At 43.7% G+C, this 27778-nt stretch overlaps 1 protein-coding gene across 1 annotated transcript in view; it reads right to left on the reverse strand.

The window, feature by feature from the left end:
- Positions 1-831: 831 nt before the first annotated feature.
- LOC308073405 (ephrin type-A receptor 3-like) overlaps positions 832-27778 on the reverse strand; it is a gene marked incomplete at its 5' end in the record, with an annotated part of 38697 nt that continues 11750 nt past the window's right edge. The window contains 4 exons of the mRNA XM_080412278.1: positions 832-942; positions 4068-4171; positions 11136-11291; positions 26502-26695. Of these exons, the coding sequence (XP_080268404.1) occupies positions 4090-4171; positions 11136-11291; positions 26502-26695 (432 nt within the window). The 3' untranslated portion in view covers positions 832-942; positions 4068-4089. The remainder of the gene's footprint in view (positions 943-4067; positions 4172-11135; positions 11292-26501; positions 26696-27778) is intronic.

A 27778-nucleotide genomic window follows, 5' to 3' on the forward strand; every position in this document is an offset into this window, starting at 1 on the left:
GTGTGTGTGTGTGTGTGTGTGTGTGTGTGTGTGTGTGTGTGTGTGTGTGTGTGTGTGTGTGTGTGTGTGTGTGTGTGTGTGTGTGTGTGTGTGTGTGTGTGTGTGTGTGTGTGTGTGTGTGGAAACAGGACGCGGTGTAGGTAGTTTCACAAGTCCAGGAAGTGTCCACGTTTTTCCGGTGGGGTGATCGCTCCTGTCCGGTCCTTTTTGTCTAGACCAGGTGGTCTCGGCCAGTTTGGACCACCTGTCTCAGCAGAAGACCCTCCCCCCTTGTCAACCCTGATGGGCAGCTATAGCTCAGCCAATCACGTGAGCTCTGGCACTGAGATTGTTCAATCCCAGTCTTTTGTGTTATTATTATTTTTTTGTGTACAGGGCAATTGCAACCGCCCCCCCCCCCCCCCCCCCTCTCTCTCTCTCTCTCTCTCTCTCTCTCTCTCTCTCTCTCTCTCTCTCTCTCTCTCTCTCTCTCTCTCTCTCTCTCTCTCTCTCTCTCTCTCTCTCTCTCCTCTCTCTCTCTCTCTCTCTCTCTCTCTGTAAGGCATCTCAGCTTGGATATGAAGGGACGGACGGAGGTCCAGAGTGTCTGCTCGCTCGCCCTCTCACCTCTTTCTCGACACGAACATGACCCTCATACTCATCATCATCATCACCACCACCGTCGTTTTCCATACAGAGTCGCTGCGCGTAACGAGGGAGAGCCGTGGGCCAAAGTCTGTCGGACAGACGGACGGACGGACAGGAAAGACAAGACAGGTCTTTTTTTTTACTTTCTGTCTTTTGTTTTGTTACGTTATGTTTCTTTATTCCTTCTTCTTCTTCTCTTTTTGTCTTTTTAAACGGGGACCGGGCCGTTCTTGGCGTGGGAATCCAGGGCTTTGAGGGCTGCTCACTATGTTCTTCTGCGGGACAACGATCGTCACTCCAACCTTCTTTAGATCCCTGGAGAGAGAGAGAGAGAGAGAGAGAGAGAGAGAGAGAGAGAGAGAGAGAGAGAGAGAGAGAGAGAGAGAGAGAGAGAGAGAGAGAGAGAGAGAAGAGAGAGAGAGAGAGAGAGACACAGAAAGAAACAGAAAGAAGAGTGTTACCGGGTAGAAGAAGACAAAGAACAGACAGCCATCCATGTGACATCAATGACACAGTTCCCAGCGCTGTCCCCCCCCCCCCCCGCTCTCTCCCACCCACCACCTCCTGGCTGTCAATCATTGAGGACCCGCATTTCCCAGAAGGCCACTGCACTGCCCTTGCAGAGTAGTAGTGGCCTGCTGTAGTCCTGACAGCCAGGGGGGGGTGTCTACACTGACAGATGACACTGTCATGACCCCGTCACTGACAACACAACGGGACGTGACGTAGGACACGGTGACATGGAGCGGCCTCATCTGTCTAGTGATGCAGATGACATGGACTACAGTATGTTCAGACTGTCACATCAGAATTGTTTCTCGATAGTTATCACTAGGACTGACTGACTGACCATACTATTATTTGCAAGTGATCAGATCCGATTTTACCCAGTGGTGGAAAGTCATTTACTCAAGTACTATACTTAAGTACAATTTTGAGGTATTTTTACTTTATTGGAGTATTTCCCATTTCTGTACTTTAACTTCTACTCCACTACATCTCAGAGGCAAATATGTGGCACTAAGTTTGAAAAGACCAAACCTGCCCACCGATTATGTCATTGACAGGAAGGTCTCAGCAATGTATTAGCTTAATTCGCTTAAAGGGGAATTTCGGACTAGCCTTGTTCTTACCTTTATATGATGTTATTATATCCTAGGATGAGTGGTGCAGTAGAACATGTTCATAACTCCATTCCGAGTCCACCACAGCTAGAAATCTGAGCGGACGGTCCATATGCTCCAGATCGCGTATTTCAATACCTTTTTTTTTTTTTTTTTGTGTGAGAACTGAAGTTCATAATGACAGAACACTCTCCACAGGGTTGTGGGCCGCCGTACTGTTTACATCCTGACTTGGTTGACGTCACTGGTGAAATCTCATCTCACGAGACTTCCGGTGTGGCGCATTCAAGAAAAACACTGTGGAGAGCGTTCTGTCATTATGAAAGTCATATCTCACCCAAAAAAAAAAGAAGCTATTAAAATACGTGATCTAGAGCATGGACCGTCCGCTCTGGTTTTTAGCCACGGTGGACTCGGTATGGAGTTACTGTACCACTCATCCTACGATATAATAACATCGTATAAAGGTTAAAAAAAAAGGCTAGTCCGAAATTCCCCTTTAAATAGCTATGTCCGGCACTGTACAGCATAGTATAAATCAGTTTCCATGTTTTTGTTTGTTTGTTTGCTTCTGTTCAGACTAGATAAAAAACTATCAGATTTCTAATCTGAACAGGCTAAAAATAGCATTTGGGGAGCTAACATAGCCCTATTGTCTTTGGTGCTTTCCAGTGTGCGGGGAGGGGGGGGGGAGTGGAGCAGCGCTGGTACATGTGTTGGAGGTGACCGTCCCGCTCTAGATAAACACATTAAAATAGAGTGATTAGTTATTAATAAAACATCTGCATTGTTATATTTAAAGCAACGGTCATCGTCGTCACACTTCATGCACAGCAAACTTATTCTTAGGTGTATTACGTGATCAGCATGTTTTAAAGGACCACTTCACCCCATTTTCAACCTTATCATCATCATATATAATGTGGACAGTTCACAAACCTGCCTACCAAGTGATATCATTGATAGACAGGTTTGGTCATTTCAAACCTTTTTTATGCAAGAACTTTTAATGCAATGGCTTTTATGTCAGCATGCTATCTTTCCAGGAAGAGCAAGGCTGTAGTTTCTATCAGCTTTGTAATCCTCATCGATGATGTCACTGGTAGGTTGATTTCTGAACTGTCCACAGTCCACCAATGTGACACAGAGTGAGTAGACAGAAATGGTGCCATATTATATTGAGCATTAGTGAGGACAATATATATGAAGATATAGTTGAAAATGGTTGAGGTGCTCCTTTAACATACATCTCTAATACAGTACATATTTGTTAGAGTTGTCTTTTCGTTCAGGAATAAGTTATAACACACAGTAGTGAAACATAGTGTCTAGACATACAGCACGCGCACGCACGCACGCACGCACGCACGCACGCACGCACGCACGCACGCACGCACCACGCACGCACGCACGCACGCACGTGCACACACACGCACACACACGCACACACACGCAGACACACGCAGACACACTAATGCAGATCTGTAGGTGATCTACGCAGGTTCATGGATAGTTTCTGTGGCGTTAGTAGAAGCAGTGAGAACTCTGTGTTAAAACTGTGTTTTCTTCAGCCTGGTGAGGCGAGGAATTACAAGCGATTCAAGCTGATGTTATTCCAACGAACCTAAGAACCTCACAGTGTTTAGATGCAAAGCCGTGGGTTTAGTTCGCCAAGGACGGCCAAGGCAGCAGCAGCACACATCTCTGAAAGTGAAACCAAACCGGCTGGAAACGCCAACAGGGCAATGACCCAACACTGGCGGCTTGGAGGGATAGTTCACTCAAAAAATGTTTGTTCGGTAACTTGAAATCGTAGCAGCAATAGAGCACTGTCGTCTAAAGTTCATCAGTGGAATGTAACCAAGTACGAGTACTCAAATGTTGTACTTATAGGTATACGTTTCAGGTAGTTTTACACTACTTGAGTAGATATATATTTTTATACTTTATACTTCTACTCCTCACCTCAGAGGCTGATATTGTACTTGTGTTTACTCCACTACAATTATTTGACAGCTTTAGTTACTAGTTACTTTGCAGAATTCAACTTTTAACACTGAAGAAACATTAGCTACTTGATAAATAATGATATTATAGGTTAAGCTACCCAGCAATTAAATAAAAATAATCTTTGCGATGTCCTTCTTTGTTCGGCATCTACGACGAACAATGCCGCCACAAATTTTCGTGAACTATCCCCCCTCCTCCAGGGAAGGGCCAAAGGGTGTCAGCGTTTCTGAAGAAGGAAAGCTTTGTAGCGCCCTCCGGTGAGGACCAGAGGGTAGAGAGGACGGTAACGGTGGAACCTCCACCCACCATCCAGACAGGGAGGGGGGCGCTAGAGGGTGGTGATTCCCATGGACGGCTCCCACTCCGGGCAGGACGCTGGCGTGACGTGGACCTCCGTCATCACCACTCTACTGAGACACAGCCCAGCCAAGCAGTGTTAATTTTGTCGACTAAAATTATGATTTAAAAAAAAAGTTTGCCGACAACCTTTCTTCACTGTCGAAAGCTAAACAAATGCTAAGCTAGGACGACAAAAATGATACAAAATAGATGAAAATGTGCTAAAGTTATTTAATCAGGTAAGCTGGTGTGTTTACACTAAACTTGAAATACAATACAAGCTAAAGAAACCACCTGTACTGATCAGAGAAGTGAATGACCCAGAGTTCATAAATTAAAAGATTGATTGACACGCTGAATGAGTGTAAAGTTTCACTGTCCTCAAATTTAAACAAATATGTACTAAAAAGAAGAATGCACGTTTGAGAGTCATTTGATAACGAATTACACTAAATATGTAACATTTTAGTCGACTAAATCAACTGTAGATTGTAGACTGTAGTTGACTGAAATAACGAAATAAATGCAGATGCAGACTTCTAAAAAACAGTGCATTTTTATTCGTATGTATTAGGCCTACTGATGCATGTATAGGGCTGTCACGATTACACATTTAAGTTGACGATTAAATGTCATTCAATAATTACGATTAACGATTTGATTGTGTGTTTGTTTGGCATTGAACATTGGAACATTCGTGATAAAAAATTGCACAGGGCAGATAAGACAAAAAACTGAAATATACAAAGAAATGATTGACTTATTTAATCATTTTTATACATGTAAAAAACAAAGTGACGCGTTGTAAACTGGTAGATCTGTTATTTCTGCTTTTTTAAATATTTGAAAATGTGTGAAAATCTTTCAACATGGAAACGATTATGACGATTACGCAAAAATAATCGCGATTATCTCAAATAATTGCAATTATGCAATTGTGACAGGCCTATGCATATATTGGTTCAATCAACTGTTCACGTTTTTTTTTTCCCTAACTTGTTGACCCTTTTTGGAAGCTTCCCCAGAAAACACTGACTAGAATCTGCAGGCCGGCCAAGGAATCGAATCAGGGACTCACTGTCAGGCGTCTGAGCCCGTCTGGTACATGCCCTAACCGCTCTGCTATCGGGTCGCCTCTATTTGCACAATAACATTAACGTTTTAAGCACCAACTCTTAAACTCGCTGTCCGGAACTAAAGGCAAGTGTCAAGACAAATCAATGGTTGTTTCCTTGGCTCTATGAACCCATGAGTCAGGACTGTAGTGTCTGAGTGCCTCAGAGCGCTCATTGATTGAGCTTTGTTATACATGCACCCAGTGGTGTAAAGTAACTAAGTACATTTACTCAAGTACTGTACTGAAGTACAATTCTGAGGAACTTTTAGTTTACTGGAGTATTTCCAATTTCCAATACTTTTACTTCTACTCCACTACATCTCAGAGGCCAATATTGTACTTTTACTCCACTACAATTATTTGAAAACTTTAGTTACTAGTTACTTTGTAGATTTTGATTATTATTACAAAACATGCATTAAACACTTCAGCCCTATACATTTTTTCTATTTGAAAATAGCAGATCTATTGGTATCAACATTTACTTAAAGTACCAAAAGTAGAAAGTACTCATTATGCAGAATGTCCCATTTCAAGTTTTCAAAATGTATAAAAATCTTTTGAAAATAGCAGATCTACAAGCTCACAATGCGTGGCATCGCGGCACATTGTGAGCTTGTAGATCTGCTATTTTGAAACCATCTTCTATTTCAAAAAATGTTCCACCATTTTAGCCAACAAGCCTGCTTAAAGGTGGTGTTATGTCTTTGCCTTATCGCAACTATGTTTTCCATTATCGTCATAATCATTTCCACGTTGAAAAGTGTTCATATATTTTCAAACATTTTAAAAAAATAGTGGAAATAGCAGATCTACATTGTAGATGTAGATCTACATTTGTGTTTATTTTTAAGTATAAGTTATTAAATTATTGCGAACGCGGAAGGAGGCGCGGCGAAGTCGCGCCTCCGCCCAAGTGGAGCTTACTATGCAACCGTGCTCGGGTTGTGTGTGTGTGTGTCTCTGTCTGCAGCCGCGCTCTCATTGGCTCGCGCCCCCATGTGACTCACGTGCGTGCACTGCCTGTGTGCAGCCGCCAGAGTGCGCCAGAGTGCAGGAATTTAGACAATGCTCTGATTAAAATGCACAACAGCCTGCAAAACACACACACACACACACACACACACACACACACACACACACACACACACACACACACACACAACACACACACACACACACACACACACACACACAACACGGATTACAAGTCCGTAAATACACAATATTTTCGAGCTGCGTTTGCTTCCAGCGTTCGCCGTGTCTTACTTGTGTAAGTTATTTGTCATGTCTGTCCTGTGCACCTATTGTTTACGAAGCCTAAAAGCCAAACAGAAATGTTAATTTTTATTGTTATTATTATTGATGTTCTAGTGTTCAACGACAAAAACACAATTAAATCATTAATCGCCATTATTTTTGTGACACTTCATCGTCATGTTACATATCATAATGGTGACGGCCCTGGTTTGCGCCCAAAAACAGCTGTGTGTCTTTGCTTCTGGGAGGTTTGTGTGTCAGGCCTTCCCATAGCTGTCGGGACCTTTTATGGATCTGTTCTGCTGTGGTTTGAGCTGTCAGGACCTTTTATAGAGCGTTCTCGTCGGGTTGGAGCTGCTCTGGCCTGGCTTTCATTAACGAGAGACTAACAACAGCCTAGCAAAGCGCTGCAACACAACTCGCCGTGACAAAAACAATCAAATGGTGGAAGATGCGAATAAAATGAAACACGAATGTGCATGAACATAACAGTTATGACGCATAAACATCATGGGATAACGAAACAATGTCAAATCAAAGGCAGACGAGTTTCGTCTGGGTGGCGGTGACCGCAGTGAAAGACACACACAGACACACGCACGCACGCACGCGCACATGCGCACACACAGAGAGTGTGAATCAGCTTCCCGCGGTGGTGTGTCACACTTCCCATCATTGACAGAAGGAAAAATCTGGTTCAAGGTCTTATCTGGGCCTTTCTCTAATTTCCCCTAATCCTCTGGGATTAATAAAGTTTACAGTATCTCCCTCGTGTCAATCGTCTATGATGTATGACTGAACGATTGGTCAAGATTTCAGCCTGATCAGAGCCACTGACTTCCATTTTGAAATTTAACTTATTTTTTATTTCAAAAAGTATAAAACATATCACTGCTGTTGGGCAGAAACCTTGCATCTCCATATTTCAACTAATTATGTTTTTTGTTTTTCTTCCTGTAAATAAATGCTCTATTTCGACGTCTCACGAGCCAGACTGTTGCCTCCCCAGCCTGATGCCTCCCCAGCCTGATCTCACACAACACGGTGAAATAACACGGATAGACAATTCCGTAAATAGACGACTAGAAAACACCCAAAGTCTGTGCATAGGAGCCGTGAATCCCACAGTGAAATAACATAGGAGCCGCGAACCCGGAAGCAGAGCAGTCCCCACAACATGATTTACGATTCTGTGCCTATCGGTACATAACTCGGACGGCACTGAGTAGGCTCAAGCGAACGTCGCAATGTTCAGCACGTCAACTCCCTCGCTTTAGCTCGCTCGGTGGACCCTCTCGTGGCTCCAGTTCGCTTGAGACTGCGCGCCTCAATCATGGTCCAAAACGTAACAAAGTCAACAGAGGGGAATCGCAGCAGTTATGCACGTCTTTTGGGGTTTTCTAGTTGTCCATTTACGGAATTTTCAATCCGTGTTATTTCACCATATTGGGGTGAGGTCGGGTTGGCCTCCCACAATTTCCAAAATGTTTCCATCGTACAGTCTGGAGCATGGAAGCTCTGAAAAGCATGTACTGTATTTTGTACATCATCCCTCAATACAAATAACAATGTTAACGTCGGAGCACCAATCCCTTTCATCCCGACAAATAACTGCGGAGAACGCCACGCCACACAGCTGAGATGTCGATTAGTTCCTTCTGTAGCTCAGAGGTCAGAGCGCGGGCGAAAGGGCCTTGTGCTGAATATCAAAGACCGGATCAAGTCGGGATGGATCAATACTCTAATCCATAGAGCTGGCCCTGGCAGCTAGCTATAGCGCCTCGCGGCTGCTGCTGAGCTTACACTTGGCAGGTCAGCCAGCCTTCTCTGTATTAAATACTGCCCCTGATCCAATTTAGCATTCACATAAGAGCTATCATAGAAGCGCGTATGAAATGATCCCGTTAGCGCAGCGGGCCCGTGCCAGCGGCAGTTGATGGGTGTTGGTAGTCTGTCGATATACTGTGTGTGTGTGTGTGTGTGTGTGTGTGTGTGTGTGTGTGTGTGTGTGGGGGGGTGTGTTATGGTGCTTCTATACTGCAGGCCTTATCCGTTATGAAGTGGTTGAGGGAGCGGGGAGAGATGTTTCCCATTGATTGAACGCAGGCATTGATTAAATGGTGGAGGAGAAAATACCTCCTTCTACAGCATCACTGACAAACTGTCTCTCTGTCTCTCTCTATAAGAGTAACGGGTAGGGAAGAGAGAGAGAGGGAGGGAGGGAGGGAGATGGACTTTTTCGTACACCATGTAGAGATCATTAATTTGTCATTAATAATTTTGACCATCGTGCCAATGAAGCATCTTTGATCTCAACTTAAATCGTTTTTTTACTGACCTAAACTGAACTGCATTTAACTTGAACTGAACCGAGCTGAACTCAGTGGAACTGAAACTCAATTGAGTTACAATGGAGCCGAGGTAGAGGTGAGGTGAATCTATGGAAATCCCACGAGGGGGAATATATAGAAGACAATAACGTCAAAATCAAAAAGAACCTAGACATCAAAACATCAAAGCAAAACTGTAGAATATGCCAGCCCTGTTCCCATGGTGCTGTGTGTGTGTGTGTGTGTGTGTGTGTGTGTGTGTGTGTGTGTGTGTGTGTGTGTGTGTGTGTGTGTGTGTGTGTGTGTGTGTGTGTGTGTGTGTGTGTGTGTGTGTGTGTGTGTGTGTGTGTGTACGTGCTGCTGTCTCTGGGTATACGGCTGCTGTCACAGTCTCTGATCCACAGTCAGTCTCATCTTCTACATTTATATGCTGCTCAGCTGTGCGCCGGTGTCTCGCGCCGATCTACAAGATCACAAGGCTATCGCACGCGACGGCTTGTCGGCTTGTAGATCTGCTATTTTTCGTTGTGAGACATGATGCCTCCGGGAGCAAAACAGTGACTCCATCTCTCTGTCGCATCTCTCTCTCTCTCGATGCGTCTCTCTCTCTCTCTCTCTCTCTCTCTCTCTCTCTCTCTCTCTCTCTCTCTCTCTCTCTCTCTCTCTCTCTCTCTCTCTCTCTCTCTCTCTCTCTCTCTTTCTTTATCTGTCTCTCTCTCTCTCTCTCTCTCTCTATCTGTCTCTCTCTCTATCTGTCTCTCTCTCTCTCACTCTTTAAATTTACATTTAAAAGTTTGCTTAACTGGCACACATAGAGACGTGCTGTCAACTTGCCAAAGGTAGTGCGTACGGCAATAAAAGAGACATAATATTACACAGATCAACCCTGACAACCAGAAAGAGAATACACAAACTCATTTTCAAAAGATTGACGGAGAAGGATGTCCCTCTGCGGTCTCTGTAGCAGAACATAATAAACATGTTATTGTGATGATGACATGCTTGGATTGTTGAAGAAGTATTTTGTCAAATATTCAAAAGACACATCGCAAAGGCAAACATCCCATTTCTTCAAAAGGAATGCGAGCACTCATCTCAAATATACCTTTTGTAATTCTGGTGTTTTGTTTTGTTTTGTTTTTTCCTCAGGAAGTGAAACAAAACTGAACCTTTTCATTTCAAGGACCCCCATAACTCTGAGAATGTACAAATGGAACCAAATGGACCCGCAAGGGTCCATTTGGTTCCATGTGTACACTCTCAGAGTTACACACCCATAAGGGGCCATTTGGGACCCCCTCAAGGAACCATGAGAGTACCCGGACCACACTTTGAGACTCACTGGTGTAGCTGTAGTTTCCAGTGAGTCAACATGCACAATATCAGCACCCTGACTCTGTTTGACCAAGAATGGAACAGAGCCTTCGTTTGTATCATTGGTAAAACCTGTGAAGGAAGTAAGGAAGAGGCCCCAATTTCTTTCCAATATGTCTGCTGTGCATAGAGCACATTATAACTCAGATGTATCTGTAAATGTTGTGCATATCTGCAATATACAGCGGTATCCATGTGGTTACGTCTCTTGAGGTTCCCAGAGGTACCTCTGGAGCCGGAGGTGCCCATGGCAGAGGGGTGTGGTTTTGCCTTTGTTTTGTATTTGTCCAGATAAGCTGGAATGTAGATTGTGGCATACAAAATCAGACATCATCGTGTCCACTGGTACTGCTTTATGCACTGCACCCACCAGTGTTCATTTTCTTGACAAAAACTATGACGAAAAGCGTTTGTCAACTACCTTTCACTGACAAAAACTAAATAAAAACCAAATAAAAACTAAGCTATGATGACTAAAACAATGACTGAATATATTGACAATTTTGTCAACAAATAAAAACCAGACAAAAATGTTATGGAGGGACTAGTGGAGAAGAGTTCCAGTAGAAATTAGACAAGTCGGCGCGTAGCTAATTATGAATCAGGCATTCCGACACCATCATGGCTGACTAAAATTTTAGTCGACTGAATCAACTGTAGATTTAAACAAAAATCTTATGATAAAACTAGTCTAAAACAAAAACATTGCAGTTGACTACTACTAAAATGCATTGTAAAACTAAATCAAAATTAGTTGTCAAAATTAACATTGGCACCCATGTATAAGTTATAAGTGTCACCTGTTTCTGAATTGTGTATGTGTGTGTGTGTGTGTGTGTGTGTGTGTGTGTGTGTGTGTGTGTGTGTGTGTGTGTGTGTGTGTGTGTGTGTGTGTGTGTGTGTGTGTGTGTGTGTGTGTGTGTGTGCGTGCGTGTGCGTGTGTGTGTCTCTTACTCTATGGAGGTCTTGGCCAGGGTGTCACAGGAGGAGTAGCTGACCCCAGAGAAGGCCTCCTTGCAGGGCAGCGTCCTCATGCCGTCCATCCAGTCCCCCACCGTCCCTAACGACGTCACCTCCGCACTGCTCCGGTCCAACAGCAGGTTGGCTGGCCTGGGAGGGGAGGGGAGGGGAGGAGAGGAGAGGAGGAAAAGCCAAGTTAAACAATTAACTCTTTGCCTGCCACCAACGAGATTTCTCGTCAGATTCTGCTAAGGCGCAGCCTGCCACTGACGAGAGTAAAAGGGCTGGTGTAGCGCCCAGGATCACTTAGGAAATTGGCACCGGGTGAAAAAAATGGGTTACAAAAATTGCGGGATAAAAATGTTAAGTTAAAAAAAAAAAAATCCCTAACCTGTCGCATTGAAACCCGCTGAGACTGAGAGTTTGTAGATATATGCATTTTGTATGTAACAAAATTACAAATGACATCAAAAGAGAAAGAGATATGAAACCAAACATGAAGAATAAGAAAATAGAAGGAAGACATTTGAAACACAATAAAACATGTGTATATTCCAACAACCACTGTGCATTTCCATAGAGTCCAATGTAGGTGCAGATGGCTGTAAATATATGCAACAACCTAAACCCATAAAAACCAGGGCTTTGGCTATGGGTTATCAGGGAGCAATCACCCCATATAAAAACACACACACACACACACACACACACACACACACACACACACACACACACACACACACACACACACACACACACACACACACACACACACACACACACACACACACACACACACACACACACACCCTTAAGTGCATATCACTCATGCATATGTACAGGCACATACAAGCACTTATAGCGTATGCAGGCATGCAGGCACACACAAATACACGCATACAAGCTTACACACACACACACACACACACACACACACACACACACACACACACACACACACACACACACACACACACACACACACACACACACACACACACACACACACACACGCACACACACACACATTAACTCAAGGCTGATGGTGTGTGTAAACGTGCACAGTTGCCTCAGGGGGCCTAGCGGGCTGAACACGGCGGGGCAAATCAAACTGCCATGGAAAGTATTTACATAAAGCATGTGATACATTCGAGGAATGAGATTATTAACAAAGCTGCTGTCAGTTTCGCAGTCGTTTCATTACTGATCACTGCACTGTTCTGCTGCTGCTGCGCTGAATGCAGCAGGACTGCAGCGTTGCATTTTGATCGGATGTGACAGTTTTCCTATTGAATGGAACCTAATTAAATGTATGGAAAGCATAGTGTAGGCTTTGGTTTAAGACAGCGGACTGCAGGAGGCGCTGCTCTGACAGCTTCTGACTCACACATGCACCACTGCACATCTCAAACATTTCCGTGCTAAGGTGTTGGCCAAGGACCAAAAATCACCCCAAAATGGTATGCATTTCGCAGATGTACAATCTCGCAGCGCAAGTGACACGCTGTGAGCTTGTAAATCTGCTTTTTGAAAAGCCAACGTATGAAATATGAATACAGGGGTTAAAATGATTTGTTACTCTAATAATATAGCTAAATGACACAGAAATATTCCTGTTTTTTTTGTTTCTTTTAGAATAATTTTGGGGCTTTTTATGCCTTTATCATTGATAGGACATTAGGCTGACAGGAAATGGGGAGAGGGAGATGGGGAGTGACTTAACTCTATGGGAGTGACATGACGCAGCATAGGCCGTCGGGATCGGGACTCGAACCCACGACGCGCTGTCAGGTTATTGTAGCAAATATAGAATCTCACGAAACAGCGAAAACGGAGTATGTGATTACTTTGCTGGTTGTAAGTCGCTCTGGATAAGAGATACAAAATACCTACATTGTAATTTGTATCGGTATGCGAAGGACGAGAATAGGGAGGTAGTGAGAGAATCAAATCGATTGAACGAGTGATGAATTTATTTGAAATTGACTGAGGTAGGGAAATGTTAGGAAACTTATTCTCTGAGAGTGTACAAATGTAACGTAATTTGTATCCTCTCTGAGTTAAATGAACACTGAGGATTTTACTGCCTGAAGTGTCTATGCAAAGCGACTTTCCTGGACGTGTCTCTATAGAGGTGGAAACCTCCAAAACTGTTACTTTTCAGGATTCAAATTCAAAAGCATCAAAAGTAGCAGATCTGCTACTTTTGATGCTTTTGTGTGATGCTGTAGTATGATCAAGTAGGGCGTTAATTTACAGAAAAAACACAAAATATGGAGATAAGAGGTTTCTGCCCGACAGCAATGATGTCCCATAAAACTGGGATACAATAGCAGATCAATTCACAATTTATTATGAACAGAAATAACAAAAAATGAGCGTGTGTGAACGTATGTGCGTGACTGGCATTTCAAAGTGGGTCATCAAGGCTTTTCCTGTAGCGGGGCGCTATGTACGGTACCTGAACACACACACACACACACACGCACACGCACAAGCACACGCGCGCACACACACACGCACACACACACACACACACAGAGAGTCCCATGGGGAACCGAGTCCAGGGACGGGACAGGAAAGCAGGGTACTTGTTCTCCCAGAGGGAAAACTATTCCTAGCAGAGTAAATAAACTCATTAGAATAGCAGGAAGTCCACCTCTGTACCCCCCCCCCCCCCCTCCCTCGCTGCCGGGCTGGTGCCATGCTACGTGCACAGCATTTTTTATGTGTTCGTGGCGACATGCAATAACTATTTTGGGGGTATGTCAGTATGTCTACATCACAATATTCTATTTCAGTGTTTGCCAAAACACGGTAGACGGTACATTTTGGGGTCACAGACACATTTTTGTGCGAGTAAATGTCCCTTTTTTACGTTTACTAAAATTTTTCATAAAATATATATATATTTTAAATATAATCAGAAATAAGACTCTACAAGCTCATACGACATGGTGTGAGCTTGTAGCTTGGCAATATAAAAATACTAGTAAATGTCAGGAATTAAAAATTTACTTGAATACAAGTACAAAAGTATTGACATCAAAGTGTACTTAAAGTACCAAAAGTAGAAAGTACTCATTATGCAGAATGCCCCATTTCAAGTTTTCAAATACAAAAAAATCAAGCAAATCTACAAGCTCACGATGCGACGCATTGAGAGCTTGTAGATCGAAATGTATATAGGGCTGAAGTGGTTAATGTACGTTTTGTAATAATAATCAAAATCTACAAAGTAACTAAAGTTTTCAAATATCTGTAGTGGAGTAAAAGTACAATATTTGGATCCGAGATGTAGTGGAGTAGAAGTAAGTAGAAGTATTACAAATTGGCAATACTCCAGTAAAGTGAAAACCCCTCAAAATTGTACTTAAGTAAAGTACTTGAGTAAATGTACTTAGTTACTTTACACCACTGCATTTAACTCTCAGAGTTACAAACGGATAAATGAACACTGAGGATTTTACCGTGTATTAGTCAAACTCCTTGTAAACATCTCATTCCACCACAGAGGGCATACAATGGTCATAAAATGGATCGGTTTCATCAATGTTGAAACTGTATCAGTATAAAGGAAAAAACATGTGTATCTGGGTGGGAAAACACAACAATCTGACCTGGATTAATCGATACAGGAGTATCTGTGTACTAATCAATCCAGAGTACAATTCAAGCACTTTCCTTTTCTTTCATCTTTCTGTGGCGGAATGAGGAATGGGCCCGATTGTATCGTGTTTCCATTGGTTCTGTGTTTAACCACATGAAGACTATAGCGCAGTGATACTCAACCTCCGGCCCGCGGGCCACTTCCGGCCCGCCGAGCAATTTTGACTGGCCCGCCAATCAATCAATAATTTTTTTTTTTTTTTTTTTTTTTTTTAACTTTTTTTAACTTTTTTTTTTATTAAACATTTTATTAAACAAAACATTTTTTTTTATTAAACATTTTTTTAAAGATAAGATTTATTATCTTATCTTTAATTACATTACTATTACAAAAATAATCATCCAAGACCGCAAAAATGCGTGCACTCATTCAACGCAGAGTGACAGCGGAACCATAGAGCAGAACGTCATGTCACCTCGGACTCACCTCGCTGACCCTATTCAGAGCAGCAGCAAAGATGAGCCTCAGCAAGCGCCGAAAAGTTGATACAGAGAACAGGCACTTTAACCAAAAATGGACAGATGCTTTCGCATTCATTTTACCATCTCATGCCAATTCAATACCACTATGTTTAATTTGCCTGAACACAGTGTCAGTTGTTAAGATCGACAATATAAGGCGCCACTACGAAAGTAAACATAAAGACTTCCACACTGCATTCCCCGTGGGTAGCACGGCCAGACAAGAGAGGATTTCTAAATTGAAAACGTCATACGCCGGCTCTACAACCATATTAACAACAGCTACAACAGTAACGCAAAAGGCCACCGCGGCCTCACTACGTGTGACTTGGGACCTAGTTAAACAATGCAAGCCATTTTTGGACGCAGAACTGGTGAAACGATGCACGTTAGGCATGGTGGAGGAATTATATGCCGGGGAGAAACAGAAGGAGGAGATCATCAACCGAGTGAAAACTGTCCAGCTATCTGACTCTACCGCGATGCGTAGGGTTGAAGTTTTGTATGAGAACAGCTTTTCATCTTTGGTGTCAAATCTGAAAAAAGAGGAGTTGGAGTGTATGTCCATTGCAGTAGATGAGTCAACGGATCAAACAGATACAGCTCAATTATCTGTGTTTGTAAGGTACTTTGATGGACATGTGTTCAAAGAGGAGTTACTGTGCCTTTTGCCCCTGACAACTAACACAACTGGAGAGGTGATTTATGCAGCTGTGAAGAATTTTTTTAATACAAATTCTTTGGACCTCGGTAAAATCAACCTTCTCGTTACCGACGGAGGGCCATCTATGGTCGGAAAGGAGAAGGGCTTTGCGTCCCGTGTAGCAGCAGATCATCCCACTGTCAACTCACTACATTGCATCATTCATCAGACTGTTTTGTGTGCGAAGCTGTCTGGTAAGATGAAACAAACCATGGACTTGGTGATTAAAATGGTGAACCATATCCGTTCAATGTCAAGTTTGCAGCACCGGCTTTTTAAAATGTTGCTCAAGGAGCAGGACGCAGAGTATTCTGACCTCCTTCAGCACAACGATGTGAGGTGGCTGAGCAGGGGGCGTGTGCTGGAGAGATTTTTTGCCCTGCGAAAAGAGGTAACTGAGTTTCTCTCCGGTCAGAAATCTGCCAAATCACAGGAGTTATTGTCATCTATGCAAGATCCAGAGTTCATATCCTATCTTGCATTTCTGTGTGATATCACAAGCCACCTTAACAAGCTTAATTTGCAACTGCAGGGCGGAGGTGCGAGCGTAGGAGAGCTTCTCCACAAAGTGAATGCATTTCAAGCTAATTTGGGTGTGTTCATGTCCGATCTTAAGGGGAGAAAGTTACACTTTCCTTCTCTACGTGATGTCCCTGCTGCAAAAGCAGCTTCTCTGTCAGCAATGGGAGAATTGCTGAAATGTTTGAGAGATAACTTTAAGAGCCGTTTTGAGCATTTCAAAATCCCAAGCGAATTGCTCCGATTTCTGAGGGACCCATTCAGTGTCACTGCCACCGGTTCATGCCCAGCCGAAGCAAAGGCTCTGCTGTCGGGTATCGACGAGGGCACATTCCAGCTGGAAATGACGCGACTACAGACGGACGATCTCCTGAAAGCTAAGTTCAAAGATGAAGAACTGTGGGCGTTTTGGACTCGTTCTGCACAGCAGTATAAGAACTGCAACAAACTTGCCATTTACCTGTTACAATGTTTGGATCAACCTATATTTGTGAGTCAGGGTTTTCAACCATGAATCTGATTAAGAATGAGAAGCGCAACAGGCTCACAGACGCGCACCTCAACCAGTGCATGCATATCGCTCTGACATCACACAAGCCAGTGTTCAGTAAGATTGCGATGGAGAGGGTATGCCAGCCGTCTCACTAGACTGGGGAATATCTTTTTGATGTTATACTTTATTTTATTTATTTTCCTTTGTTGCTTTTATGGAGAGAAAAAAACGTTTGTGTTTAATGTGGCCCAAGTCATAAATGACTGTTATTGTAATGCAAATGAAAGAGATGTACTGTAGCTCAACTTTACTGTATCATTCATGTTAACCACTTGGTAGCTAAACAGACAAAGCTGCATAGATAAAGAAGCCAAACAGCCAAGCCCCAGATAAAGCTGGGTAATCTATTTTCAGGTGTCTTTTATTTTATTTTATTTTCCTTAGCCATGACTATTTTATGAAGTTTATTTAATGGAAAAAGCCATTTGTGTTAAATGTGGACCAAGTCATAAATTACATTGTGAAGCAATTGAAAGAGAGATGTGCACAGCTATCTTTAATGTTAACCCACTTGACAGACAGACAGACAGGCAGGCAGACAGAGAGAGAGACAGACAGACAGACAGACAGACAGACAGACAGACAGACAGACAGACAGACAGGCAGGCAGGCAGACAGACAGGCAGGCAGGCAGGCAGACAGACAGACAGACACTCGTGTACATTAGTTTGTTTTATGAAAACAGTTGTTTGTGTTAAATGTGCTAATTGCACAGAATTATTAGTTGCTTTTATGGAGAGAAAAAACTATCGTTCATGTTAACCACTTGGTAGCTAAACAGACATAGCTGGGTAATCTATTTTCAGGTAGATTGTGTTTTATTTTATTTTCCTTGGCTTAGCCATGACTATTTATTTTCACAAGTTTATTTTATGGAAAAAGTCATTTGTGTTGAATGTGGGCCAAGTCATAAATTACATTGTGAAGCATGAAAGAGAGATGTGCTCAGCTATCTCTAATGTTAACCCACAGAGCAGGCAGACAGGCAGACAGGCAGGCAGACAGGCAGGCAGGCAGGCAGGCAGGCAGGCAGGCAGGCAGGCAGACAGACAGACAGACAGACAGACAGACAGACAGACACTCATGTACATTAGTTTGTTTTATTCTGGAAACAGTTGTTTGTGTTGAATGAAACAGCACAGAATTATTGAAAATGTATCAAATTCCTTTGATTACAAATTGTGTCATTGACAATAGAAATGGAAGGCCAAGCCATAAAATAATGCATGTTGCACTTGTGTTTTGTGAAAATAAAGCAAAGGAAAGAGAGACGTTATCAAGTATCATTAATGTTGTCATTCGTGATTTTGTCACTTTTTGTCTGACTTTTTATTTTCTCCCCCTTTCCATATAAACTGCTGCTTTCATCATCCCAAGCTTGAAGTAATTTCAACTAGGCTACCTGGGTACTTCCAGTAGTATGATTTCAAAATAAAACGTGTGTTGAATTGTAACAACATTACAAGAATAGATTAAAAAGAACTCTTATTTTGAAATGCACATCGTATTGAAAGGAAACCAGCTTTCACGGGGGCGCTTTGAGTTGACGGTCTCAAAAAGTAAACTACACGGGACGGACGTGGCGGTTCGCGCGCGCGCGCACCCGCACGGCACATGCACGCGCGCTGCGCGCGCGTGCATGTGCCGGGCAACTGGCCCCTGGCCAGTTGACAATTTTGGAAAGTGGCCCACTGGTTTAGCTACTTGAGTATCCCTGCTATAGCGTCTCTGTTCTGGCCAAGTCGTAACAGGTGAACATTCGGCTTAAATAACGGATATGATGAGACATCTGACCATTTCAAAGGCCCTGCCATTGCACCCCATTCGGATGCTGTCAATGCATTGAATGGGACATTATCACGTTTTATCAGACCATTGCATGGGCAAAGTAGGCGACATACTGACCCACCCGCGATTTATCAGACCATTAATTGGGTGTTATCAGGACATACTGACCTACCAACGGAGATGACTTATATAAGTTAAGTTTCGGTTTTGGACCATGACGGAGGCTCGCAGTCTCAAGCGAACTGGAGCCAAGTGAAGCACCACAGAGCGAGCTAAAGCGAGTGAGTTGCCGTGCTGAACGTTGCAACGTTCGCTTGAGCCTACTCAGCGCCGTCCGAGTTATGTACCGATCTACTGCCTCAGGGTAGGTCAGTATCTCCTGATTACGCCCAATGAATTGTCTGATAAATCGCAGGTAGGTCAGTATGTCGCCTACTTCGCCCATTCAATGGTCTGATAAAACGTGATAATGTCCCATTCAGTGCATTGACAGCATTCAAAGCCGGTGGCCAGTGGCAGTGGCACTTCAGTGGGAAGTCAGTGGGAAGTCCAAGTCCTGTCGTGGAGAAAGGGGGGCATTTGCCAGGTGTGAAACACCATGGCAATGCAATGGTGGCAATTCAGTGGAAACAAATAGGGCAAATCAGGCACGACAATGAGGGGGGGAAATTGTGGTGTAACTACATCTTATATTGCCATCATGTCGTTCACCTTTCCCCTTATGACATTCTATACATTATAAGAGTCATGATGGGGACTCAATCTACTATCTCTTATTTAAAGGGGAATACCACTCATTTTCAACATTGAACCATGTCATAATATACCTTAGAGCTGTTGTGTGTAAATAAGAAAAAAGGCCTTCCCTTTTATGTTGCCTAGAACAGGAGAATCAATTGTTGAGGTCATGTGATCAGTGACATACGGAAGGTGTTCTCTTTGGCCCGCCCTCTAGGCTGCCTCATTCACTAGAAACTAGGGAATCTCTCTTCCAGCTGAAACAGTGGTAACTTGTAGTAGTTTATAATGGCATATGGTTATATATCACATTCCACAAGACATAGTATTTGTAGATATTAGAAATCAATTGGCTGAAAATGCTCTAACAAGTCTTAACTTTATATTCAAGTTGCACTGTTTCAGCTGGAAGTGAAATGGAAGAGAGTTACAACGGTGTCAAACAGAAACATCCTTGTAGCTTGTGGTGCATTCATTCATATGAGATGAACACTGGACCCTGTACAGGATGCTACAGTAAGAGATCAGATCGCTAACAAGCTACATCTGACCAGACTGACAAGCGGACATGGAATGTAGAGATATAAGCAAAGACAAAAAGATGGAATATCAAATACAGAGACATGGGGAAGAAATGGAGAGATCATATAAATAGAGAACAGATGAGAGGTTGTGTGTGTGTGTGTGTGTGTGTGTGTGTGTGTGTGTGTGTGTGTGTGTGTGTGTGTGTGTGTGTGTGTGTGTGTGTGTGTGTGTGTGTGTGTGTGTGTGTGTGTGTGTCTGTGTGTGTGTTGCTCCATTGATTGAATCTTCGATTGAAACAAAAAGTCCTTTTTAAAAACTCCACGGCATGCTCTGGGCTCCCTAGGACGCAGTGGAGAGACCGGCGTGGAGAGAGAGAGAGAGGAGGGTGAGAGCGAGTAGAGAGGGAGGGATAGTAGGTGTGATGGTGTGTGAAGGAGGAGGAATTGTGAAAAAGGAAAGAAAAATTGAGATGAAAGATGAGAAAAGAAGTTATTTCGGTTGCAGGTGAGACTCGGGGACAAGATGTCAGCCTCAGGAACACACTGCTCATCTATGATGAAAGCCTATTGATCTGGAGACATCTACTGGCGCCATACTCCTGTATTCTCCTCCTCTCCTCTCCTCTCCTCTCCTCTCCCCTCCCCTCCCCTCCCCTCCCCTCCCCTTTCCTCTCCTCTCCTCTCCTCTCCTCTCCTCTCCTCTCCTCTCCTCTCCTCTCCTGGCTGAGCAGTATAAACTACAGATGACCTTGTCTCTCGCTCTCCCCTTCATCTCCTATCATTCCCTTTGTGCTCTTTGTTGTCTTTTTATTTTCAACACTGCCTGAGTGGCTAGAGAGAGAGAAAGAGAGAGAGAGAGAGAAAGAGAGAGAGAGAGAGAGAGAGAGAGAGAGAGAGAGAGAGAGAGAGAGAGAGAGAGAGTTGGCGGAGTTGAGGGGGATTTCAAAGCCTCTTGTGTACTCATGCGTCATATCTGCTAGACACAAAGAACAGTAGAAAACATACAATCAAAAAGGATAAAAGGCCAAAAATAAGAGAGAGATAATAGACGTATTCGCCTCCCCTCAAAAGGCAGAAAAAGAGACAAAAGAGTCAAGAAAAAGGATGGTGAGGATTGGAAAATAAAATGGGTGGGTGGTGGAGGGGGTCGATTCCTTCCCCCCTTTACACGTCTTTCTCTCTGCAATCTCTCGTTTCTTTGACCTCGGAATAAACAGGGGCTGGTCTGGCAGCAGCGTCACGGCGGCTCTCGGGGGAGCGAGGGAGAACGGGAGAAGATACGGGAAGAGGAGGAGTGGGGGAGGGGGGGTGGGGGCGTCTAAGCAGACACATGTGGGGATGGAGAGAGAGAGAGAGAGAGAGAGAGAGAGAGAGATATAGAGATAGAGAGAGAGAGAGAGAGAGAGGAATGCAAGTCTTGCTGGGTTTACAGTGGGCCGGGGTGCTGTGCTGTATTCCCTGTCCGTTCATCCACCATCCATCTGTCTTTCACGTCCGACTCCACAATCTCACTCTCTCTCTGAGATGGATTTATACTCGGTCGTATCTCCATCTTTTAACTTTTTTTCCCCTAAATTAACGCCCTACTTGATCATACTACAGTGTCACACAAAAGCTTCAAAAGTAGCAGATCCGCAAAGCTCAAAGATGTGCTACTTTTGCTGTTTTGGAATTTGAATCCTGAAAAGTAATAGTTTTGGAGTGAGGTGAGGTTTCCATCTGTCTTTCACGTCCCGCGCCACAATCTCACTCTCCAAGACGGATTTATATTGGATCGGCAAGTGGTGTCTCATGCCCGAAAATGGCCGATCCACAAGTATTTGTTAGATGTTCTGTGTTAGATTTCTGTGCACGACGCGGTGCGGAAATCTGTATACATCAGGCATCAGTGTGATTTGCTTTTGATTTAGGAGGCTGTTTCTTTCCTGTCATGAGCCTTTGCTCTCTCTCTCTCTCTCTCTCTCTCTCTCTCTCTCTCTCTCTCTCTCTCTCTCTCTCTCTAGCAGGGGTGTAAATCTCTTGTCAACGATTGAATCTGATTCGTAAAGGAAACGATACAATGCATCGTAAAATCTCTCATTTCACCATGATGTGATTTGAGTTGTTTGATACCATGAATCCATTTCTATACACATTCTCTACAATAAAACAAATATCCATTAAGTGTCAAGTTCTCAATTTCTTAATTTCAAGAAAGTAACATTATCAGTTATAACCGATTCCAATTTTCCAAATTGATAGTGTGGAATTGCCACCTTAACACATTGCATGCCAATCACGTAGATCTACGCGAACCTAAATAATTGCGCAGCGTGCCAGTCGCGTTTTTTTTCTCGCAGTTTCACATTTCATTGTAGCACACCCGGATATGCATGGAAATATCCGTATCCGGAGATTTTCGTTCCCACCCGCCGTCGCTCTAAATCTTCCCCTAATCCGCCATTATCTCTGACTTTTTTTCTCCTCGCTGAACGCTGTTTAACACATTGACCGCCAAGGACGTAATATTACGTCATCTCAAATCCAACGCTTCACTGCCAGGATCCAGTCGTGTTAAAAGCAGAATCTCCTACTTTTCGGGGTTGTCGACCCTCCGGTTACAGAAAGCACTGACCGTGACACACACACACACACACACACACACACACACACACACACACACACACACACACACACACACACACACACACACACACACACACACACACACACACACACACACACACACACACTCAAGTCGAGCCCTTAGCAGTGCTCCCAGTTAACATGAAGTGACCCCCCGACCCTGTCTATATAGGCTCCTATTGGCCCACTAATTATCTTTCATGGCCAGTGGTGGAAAGTAAGTACAGTACATTTACTGAAGTGCTGTATACTTAAATACAATTTTGAGTTACTTTCACTTTACTTGAGTATATAATATTTTACTCCACTATAATTATTTGAAAACATTAGTTATTTGTTACTTTAGATTATATCATTAAAAAACATGGATTAACCAATTAAGCCCTATATGTATGTTCTACTTTGTCCATTATAGATTGGCTATATTCAAAATATTTTCAGATATTTTGAATACTTTTGAGAAAGAAAAAAAACGTAGGAAATGTACTCAAGTAAAAATTGTATTTCTACAATAGTAGCGGTATCGCTACTTTTACTCAAGAAAAAAATTTATCAGAGGACCACTGCCAGCTACATGAAGTGACCCCCTGATCCCATCGAGGCTCCTATTGGACTCTTAATTAGTAATCAGTGGCCCGGGCGGGTGCTTCTCCCATAGGCACCGTGGGACAGCTCCATGTGACCCCCGGGGTCCCACCCTGCTCCCCACTCCCCCCACAAGACGTTCTTGGTTCGCTCCCTGGCTTCAGTCTGGGCCTGTGTGTGTGTGTGTGGGTGGGGGGGGGGCTTCCATTAGCGAGTCAGGACAGCCGGGAGACAAACGAGGTGCTCCGAGCCCAGGGCAGCTGTTCCCACTGTGTGACTCTCTCTCTCTCTCTCTCTCTCTCTCTCTCTCTCTCTCTCTCTCTCTCTCTCTCTCTCTCCCCCCCTCACACACACACACTCTATCTATCTCCCCATAAATCAGCCCCCCTCCCTCGGCTAGCCTCTGTGTGTGTGCGTGCGTGCGTGCGTGCGTGCGTGCGTGCGTGCGTGCGTGCGTGCGTGCGTGCGTGCGTGCGTGCGTGCGTGCGTGCGTGCGTGCGTGCGTGCGTGCGTGCGTGCGTGCGTGTGTCTCTCTGTGTTAAAAGCCAATCAGGTAAATTAGGTGCTGAGTCCAAGGGGCTCGTTCTCACTTTCTTAACAAGTCATTAGTCAACCTTATGAGCTCTGATGTCTCCATAACAGCCGTCCACTGCAGTGGTGCCAGATTCTGAGAGAGAAACAAGCAGACAGGTCTACAAAAACAAGCCCAAAAGAAGCAATTAGGGCACATGATCCCAGCAAAATGAGTTGAAGGACGACTTCACCCATTTTCAACCTATCCTCTTGTAATTGGTCCTCACTAATGCTAAAATGGACTTTATATATTGAATTAATATTGCTTTATAAAAAACCCAGAAAAGGTTGACAACCCCTGGAACATATGAAGAGAGGAGTGGAGACTGTGACATTGATAGAAGCTTCACAACATCCTGTTTAGACAGGAAGCAGGAAGCAGGATGACATGTTTATGGCGACTACATGGAACTGTTCCAAAATGGTTCCAAAAACAAACATGTTTAGAAAATGAAATGTTGACACTACTGTTTCAACTGTCAATCTTTGTGCGCGAGTGCATGCGTGTGTGTGTGTGTGTGTGTGTGTGTGTGTGTGTGTGTGTGTGTGTGTGTGTGTGTGTGTGTGTGTGTGTGTTAAGGGTGTCACGATACGCGATACGTATCGAAATCGAACCGAAAATGACGTACGATACAGTGTATCGAAATCAAAAGCCGTATCGCGATTCAAGGGTTAAAAAAAAATAATACTCCCGCGCATGCGCACATCCGAGTGCACGTCCGGGTGAAACCATGCTGGAGCTGCTGTTGTGTTTTTCCGTGCATCGCGCATGCGTTCTTACGACGGGGGAGAAAAAAAAAGACGACACAACAAACCCACACACAGTGCACACCGCAGCAGAGGAGAGGAGTGTGGAGGAGAGACAGACCGCTGTAGCGTTGCGTCTGTACTGCGACGTTAGTAACGTTACATTTCACCATGGCCACTGCTGAAGCCAGCGATGATATTGATGATACACAAACGGAAGAATTGGAAAACCCTCCCGCTTCCTTTAAGTCAAAAGTCTGGCAATATTTTGGCTTCCCAGTGAATTATGAGGGCACCCGACGCGTTGTTAACAAAACGGCCACCGTTTGTCGATTATGCTCCACACGTGTACCGTATCCCAGCTCAGGCAACACGTCAAATATGGGGACGCATATTCGCAGGCATCACAAAGACATTGATCTGGCCGGTAAAAGGATGACACAGCCAACAATTCCAGGCTCTTATAGAGCCAAACTCCCACATCTTTCGACCCACGCTCAACAAATAACGAGCGCAGTTGGGATGTTAATAGCATTAGACATGCGACCCCTTTTTGCTCATCTTCTTGAAGAAGAATTTGAAAATAAAAAGTGAATAGTATGGCGTAGCTTAGTATTCACATTTCTTGTTTGTTAAAGCTCTTACCTGTTCAAACAATGTGAACATACTTTAAGAAGTTTAAGAACATGTAGCCAAATAACAGTTGTCTTTGGATCCTTTTTTCTTACATGTTCAATTTTGTATTATTTATTTAGATTTTATTTAGTTATAGAGCTTCACAAGAATGTTGTTGTTGTAAGGGCATAAAACAGTTTGTTATTCTCATTCTCATTTGATGTTATTCAAATAAAAGAGACTTATTGAGAAACATGTGTTTTTCTTTCCAAATCAAGACAATAGCCTAAATTAATAATCATATAGCCCTCAAAGCTGAAAAAAAGGACGTTTTAAAAATATATATCGTATCGAAAATCGAATCGAATCGTGACCTTAATATCGAAAGTCGAATCGAATCGTGAAATAGGCGTATCGTGACACCCCTAGTGTGTGTGTGTGTGTGTGTGTGTGTGTGTGTGCGTGTGCGTGCGTGTGTGTGTGGTACAACTGGCAGCCAAACCGGATGTTGCCGTTGGATCTGTACTCTGACATAACAAAATGAGTTCAGCATTTTATAAACTACAGAGAAAAAAAAATAGCTGTTATTCATTTGAAAGAAGATACAAACTCACTTAAACTCAGTGAGCTGACTGATGTAGACAGAGCTGAACAAGTTCAAAAGAGCAAGATGCGTCAAAGCGTTATGATTATAACAATATGATCATAGCCAGGCCTGGAATTTCCTCATTGTAGGGGTATGGCCTGACACCCAGCCTGAGTTTTCATTTCGTTTCACTCCATTATTCAGTCTGAAAGCCCTCTCAGTGCAGCCGGTTTCCAAGATGGGGGCGTGGCCAAAGTGTGACTCTTTGGCGATTGGTTCATACTGGATTATCCTGATCAGGATTGGGCCGGTTAGATTTTCAACTGAGAAAACCCAACAGCATTCACCAGACCCTCAATGCGAGGCTAGCAAGGCCACTTGGCCTTTGGTGTTTTCCATTTTTTGAGTGCACAAAGGCCGAATGCCAGGGCAGCAAGGTCATCAGATAAAAACATATTAATAGCTTCATAGACTTGTTTGACAACACTATCATCAGTGTTGTGTAAATTAATGTTTGTTTACACTTTTCTTTTAATATGTTGGATTCATGTTCATGTGTATTTTCAGACATTTCAGACGACTCCTGCTGAATCCAGGAGGGTTGGCACTTGGCAGCTATGAATGGCGAAATTGTACATTGTTATGACAATGAATGGTCGCCATCGTGGCTTACCTGGAGGTGGTGTTGGCGGTGATCTTTAGGCTGCCAGGGTTGCGGATCAGCTTGTCCAGGATGCTGACGATCTGCTCAAACTTGGGTCTGTTGTTGCGCTCCTTCTGCCAGCAGTCCAGCATCAGCTGGTAAAGAGCAGCGGGACAGTCCATGGGAGGGGGCAGGCGGTAGCCCTCGTCCACAGCCTTGATCACCTGGACACACAGAGACACCACGGTTATCATGGTTCTCAAACTTTTACATTTCAAGGTCTCCCCTTAACTTGACAGTATACAAATGGAACGGGTCCATATGGTTCCATTTGCATACTGACAGAGTGTGAATTTAGGGCGGATTCACACTATGGTCCCGGGTGCGCACCCTGGACCACTTGGCTGATGTTGTGATAGTGTGAACGTTGCGTATCGTTCCCCGAAACGGATCACCGTACCGTACCCGAGACCACCTCCGGAGGTAGTCTCGGATCCGGATCATGCGTACTCGGTTACGGAACGATGCAATGTGAATCCATCCGTACCAACAGGAGGAAGTGGACTGCTAATCATATATAATTTATATATTTTTTATAATGACACATTATTTTTGCTGGGTTATACCTTCTCATAGTTCTACTTGAATGTTGACTAGAAATAATAATCCCGCTAGTGTTTGAGTAGCGCGAGCCGTGAAAAAACATAAACAAAAAACACATGTGTAGCGAACGCTGCCACTAGGATAAATATGCGAAGGATTAGTCGGGTGACGTCACTGCTAAAATACCAAGGATGCATTAGTGACGTCGCTATCATATTGATAATAACAGAGACGCGAGAGACGACGTTACATTTTGAGGTTTCAAAGACCAACGCACACACTGCTTTGGTTGTGTATTGTTGTTCTGTTATTATTATAACTCAAGACAACGTCAGGAACACAGTCAAACTTTATTATTCACTCTACACTCTGACAAGTGACTTCTGTGAATGACATTCTCTAGCTCCCAAAGCCCCATAGTCAACAGCGCCCCCATGAGGCACATATTTACCATTACTGTTAAATTAAATGGTCTCGGGTGCGCAAGAATCTTGGCCAATGTGACTGGCCAGCTGCGAGAGGCCAACCGTACTCAGGGAACGGTTCGAATCAATCGGACCCCAGTCTGAATCCGCCCTAAATGGTCTCGGGTGTGGAAGAATCTTGGCCAATGTGAATACTGGCTTAGAGTAGACCCTAAACCCAGAGAGTCCCTGGAATACACTGTGAGAACCCCTGTACTGTATATCGGTGGTTTTCAACCC

This window comes from Gymnoscopelus braueri (assembly GCF_963280865.1).
Source record: "Gymnoscopelus braueri genome assembly, chromosome: 18".
Classification (NCBI taxonomy): Eukaryota; Metazoa; Chordata; class Actinopteri; order Myctophiformes; family Myctophidae; genus Gymnoscopelus; species Gymnoscopelus braueri.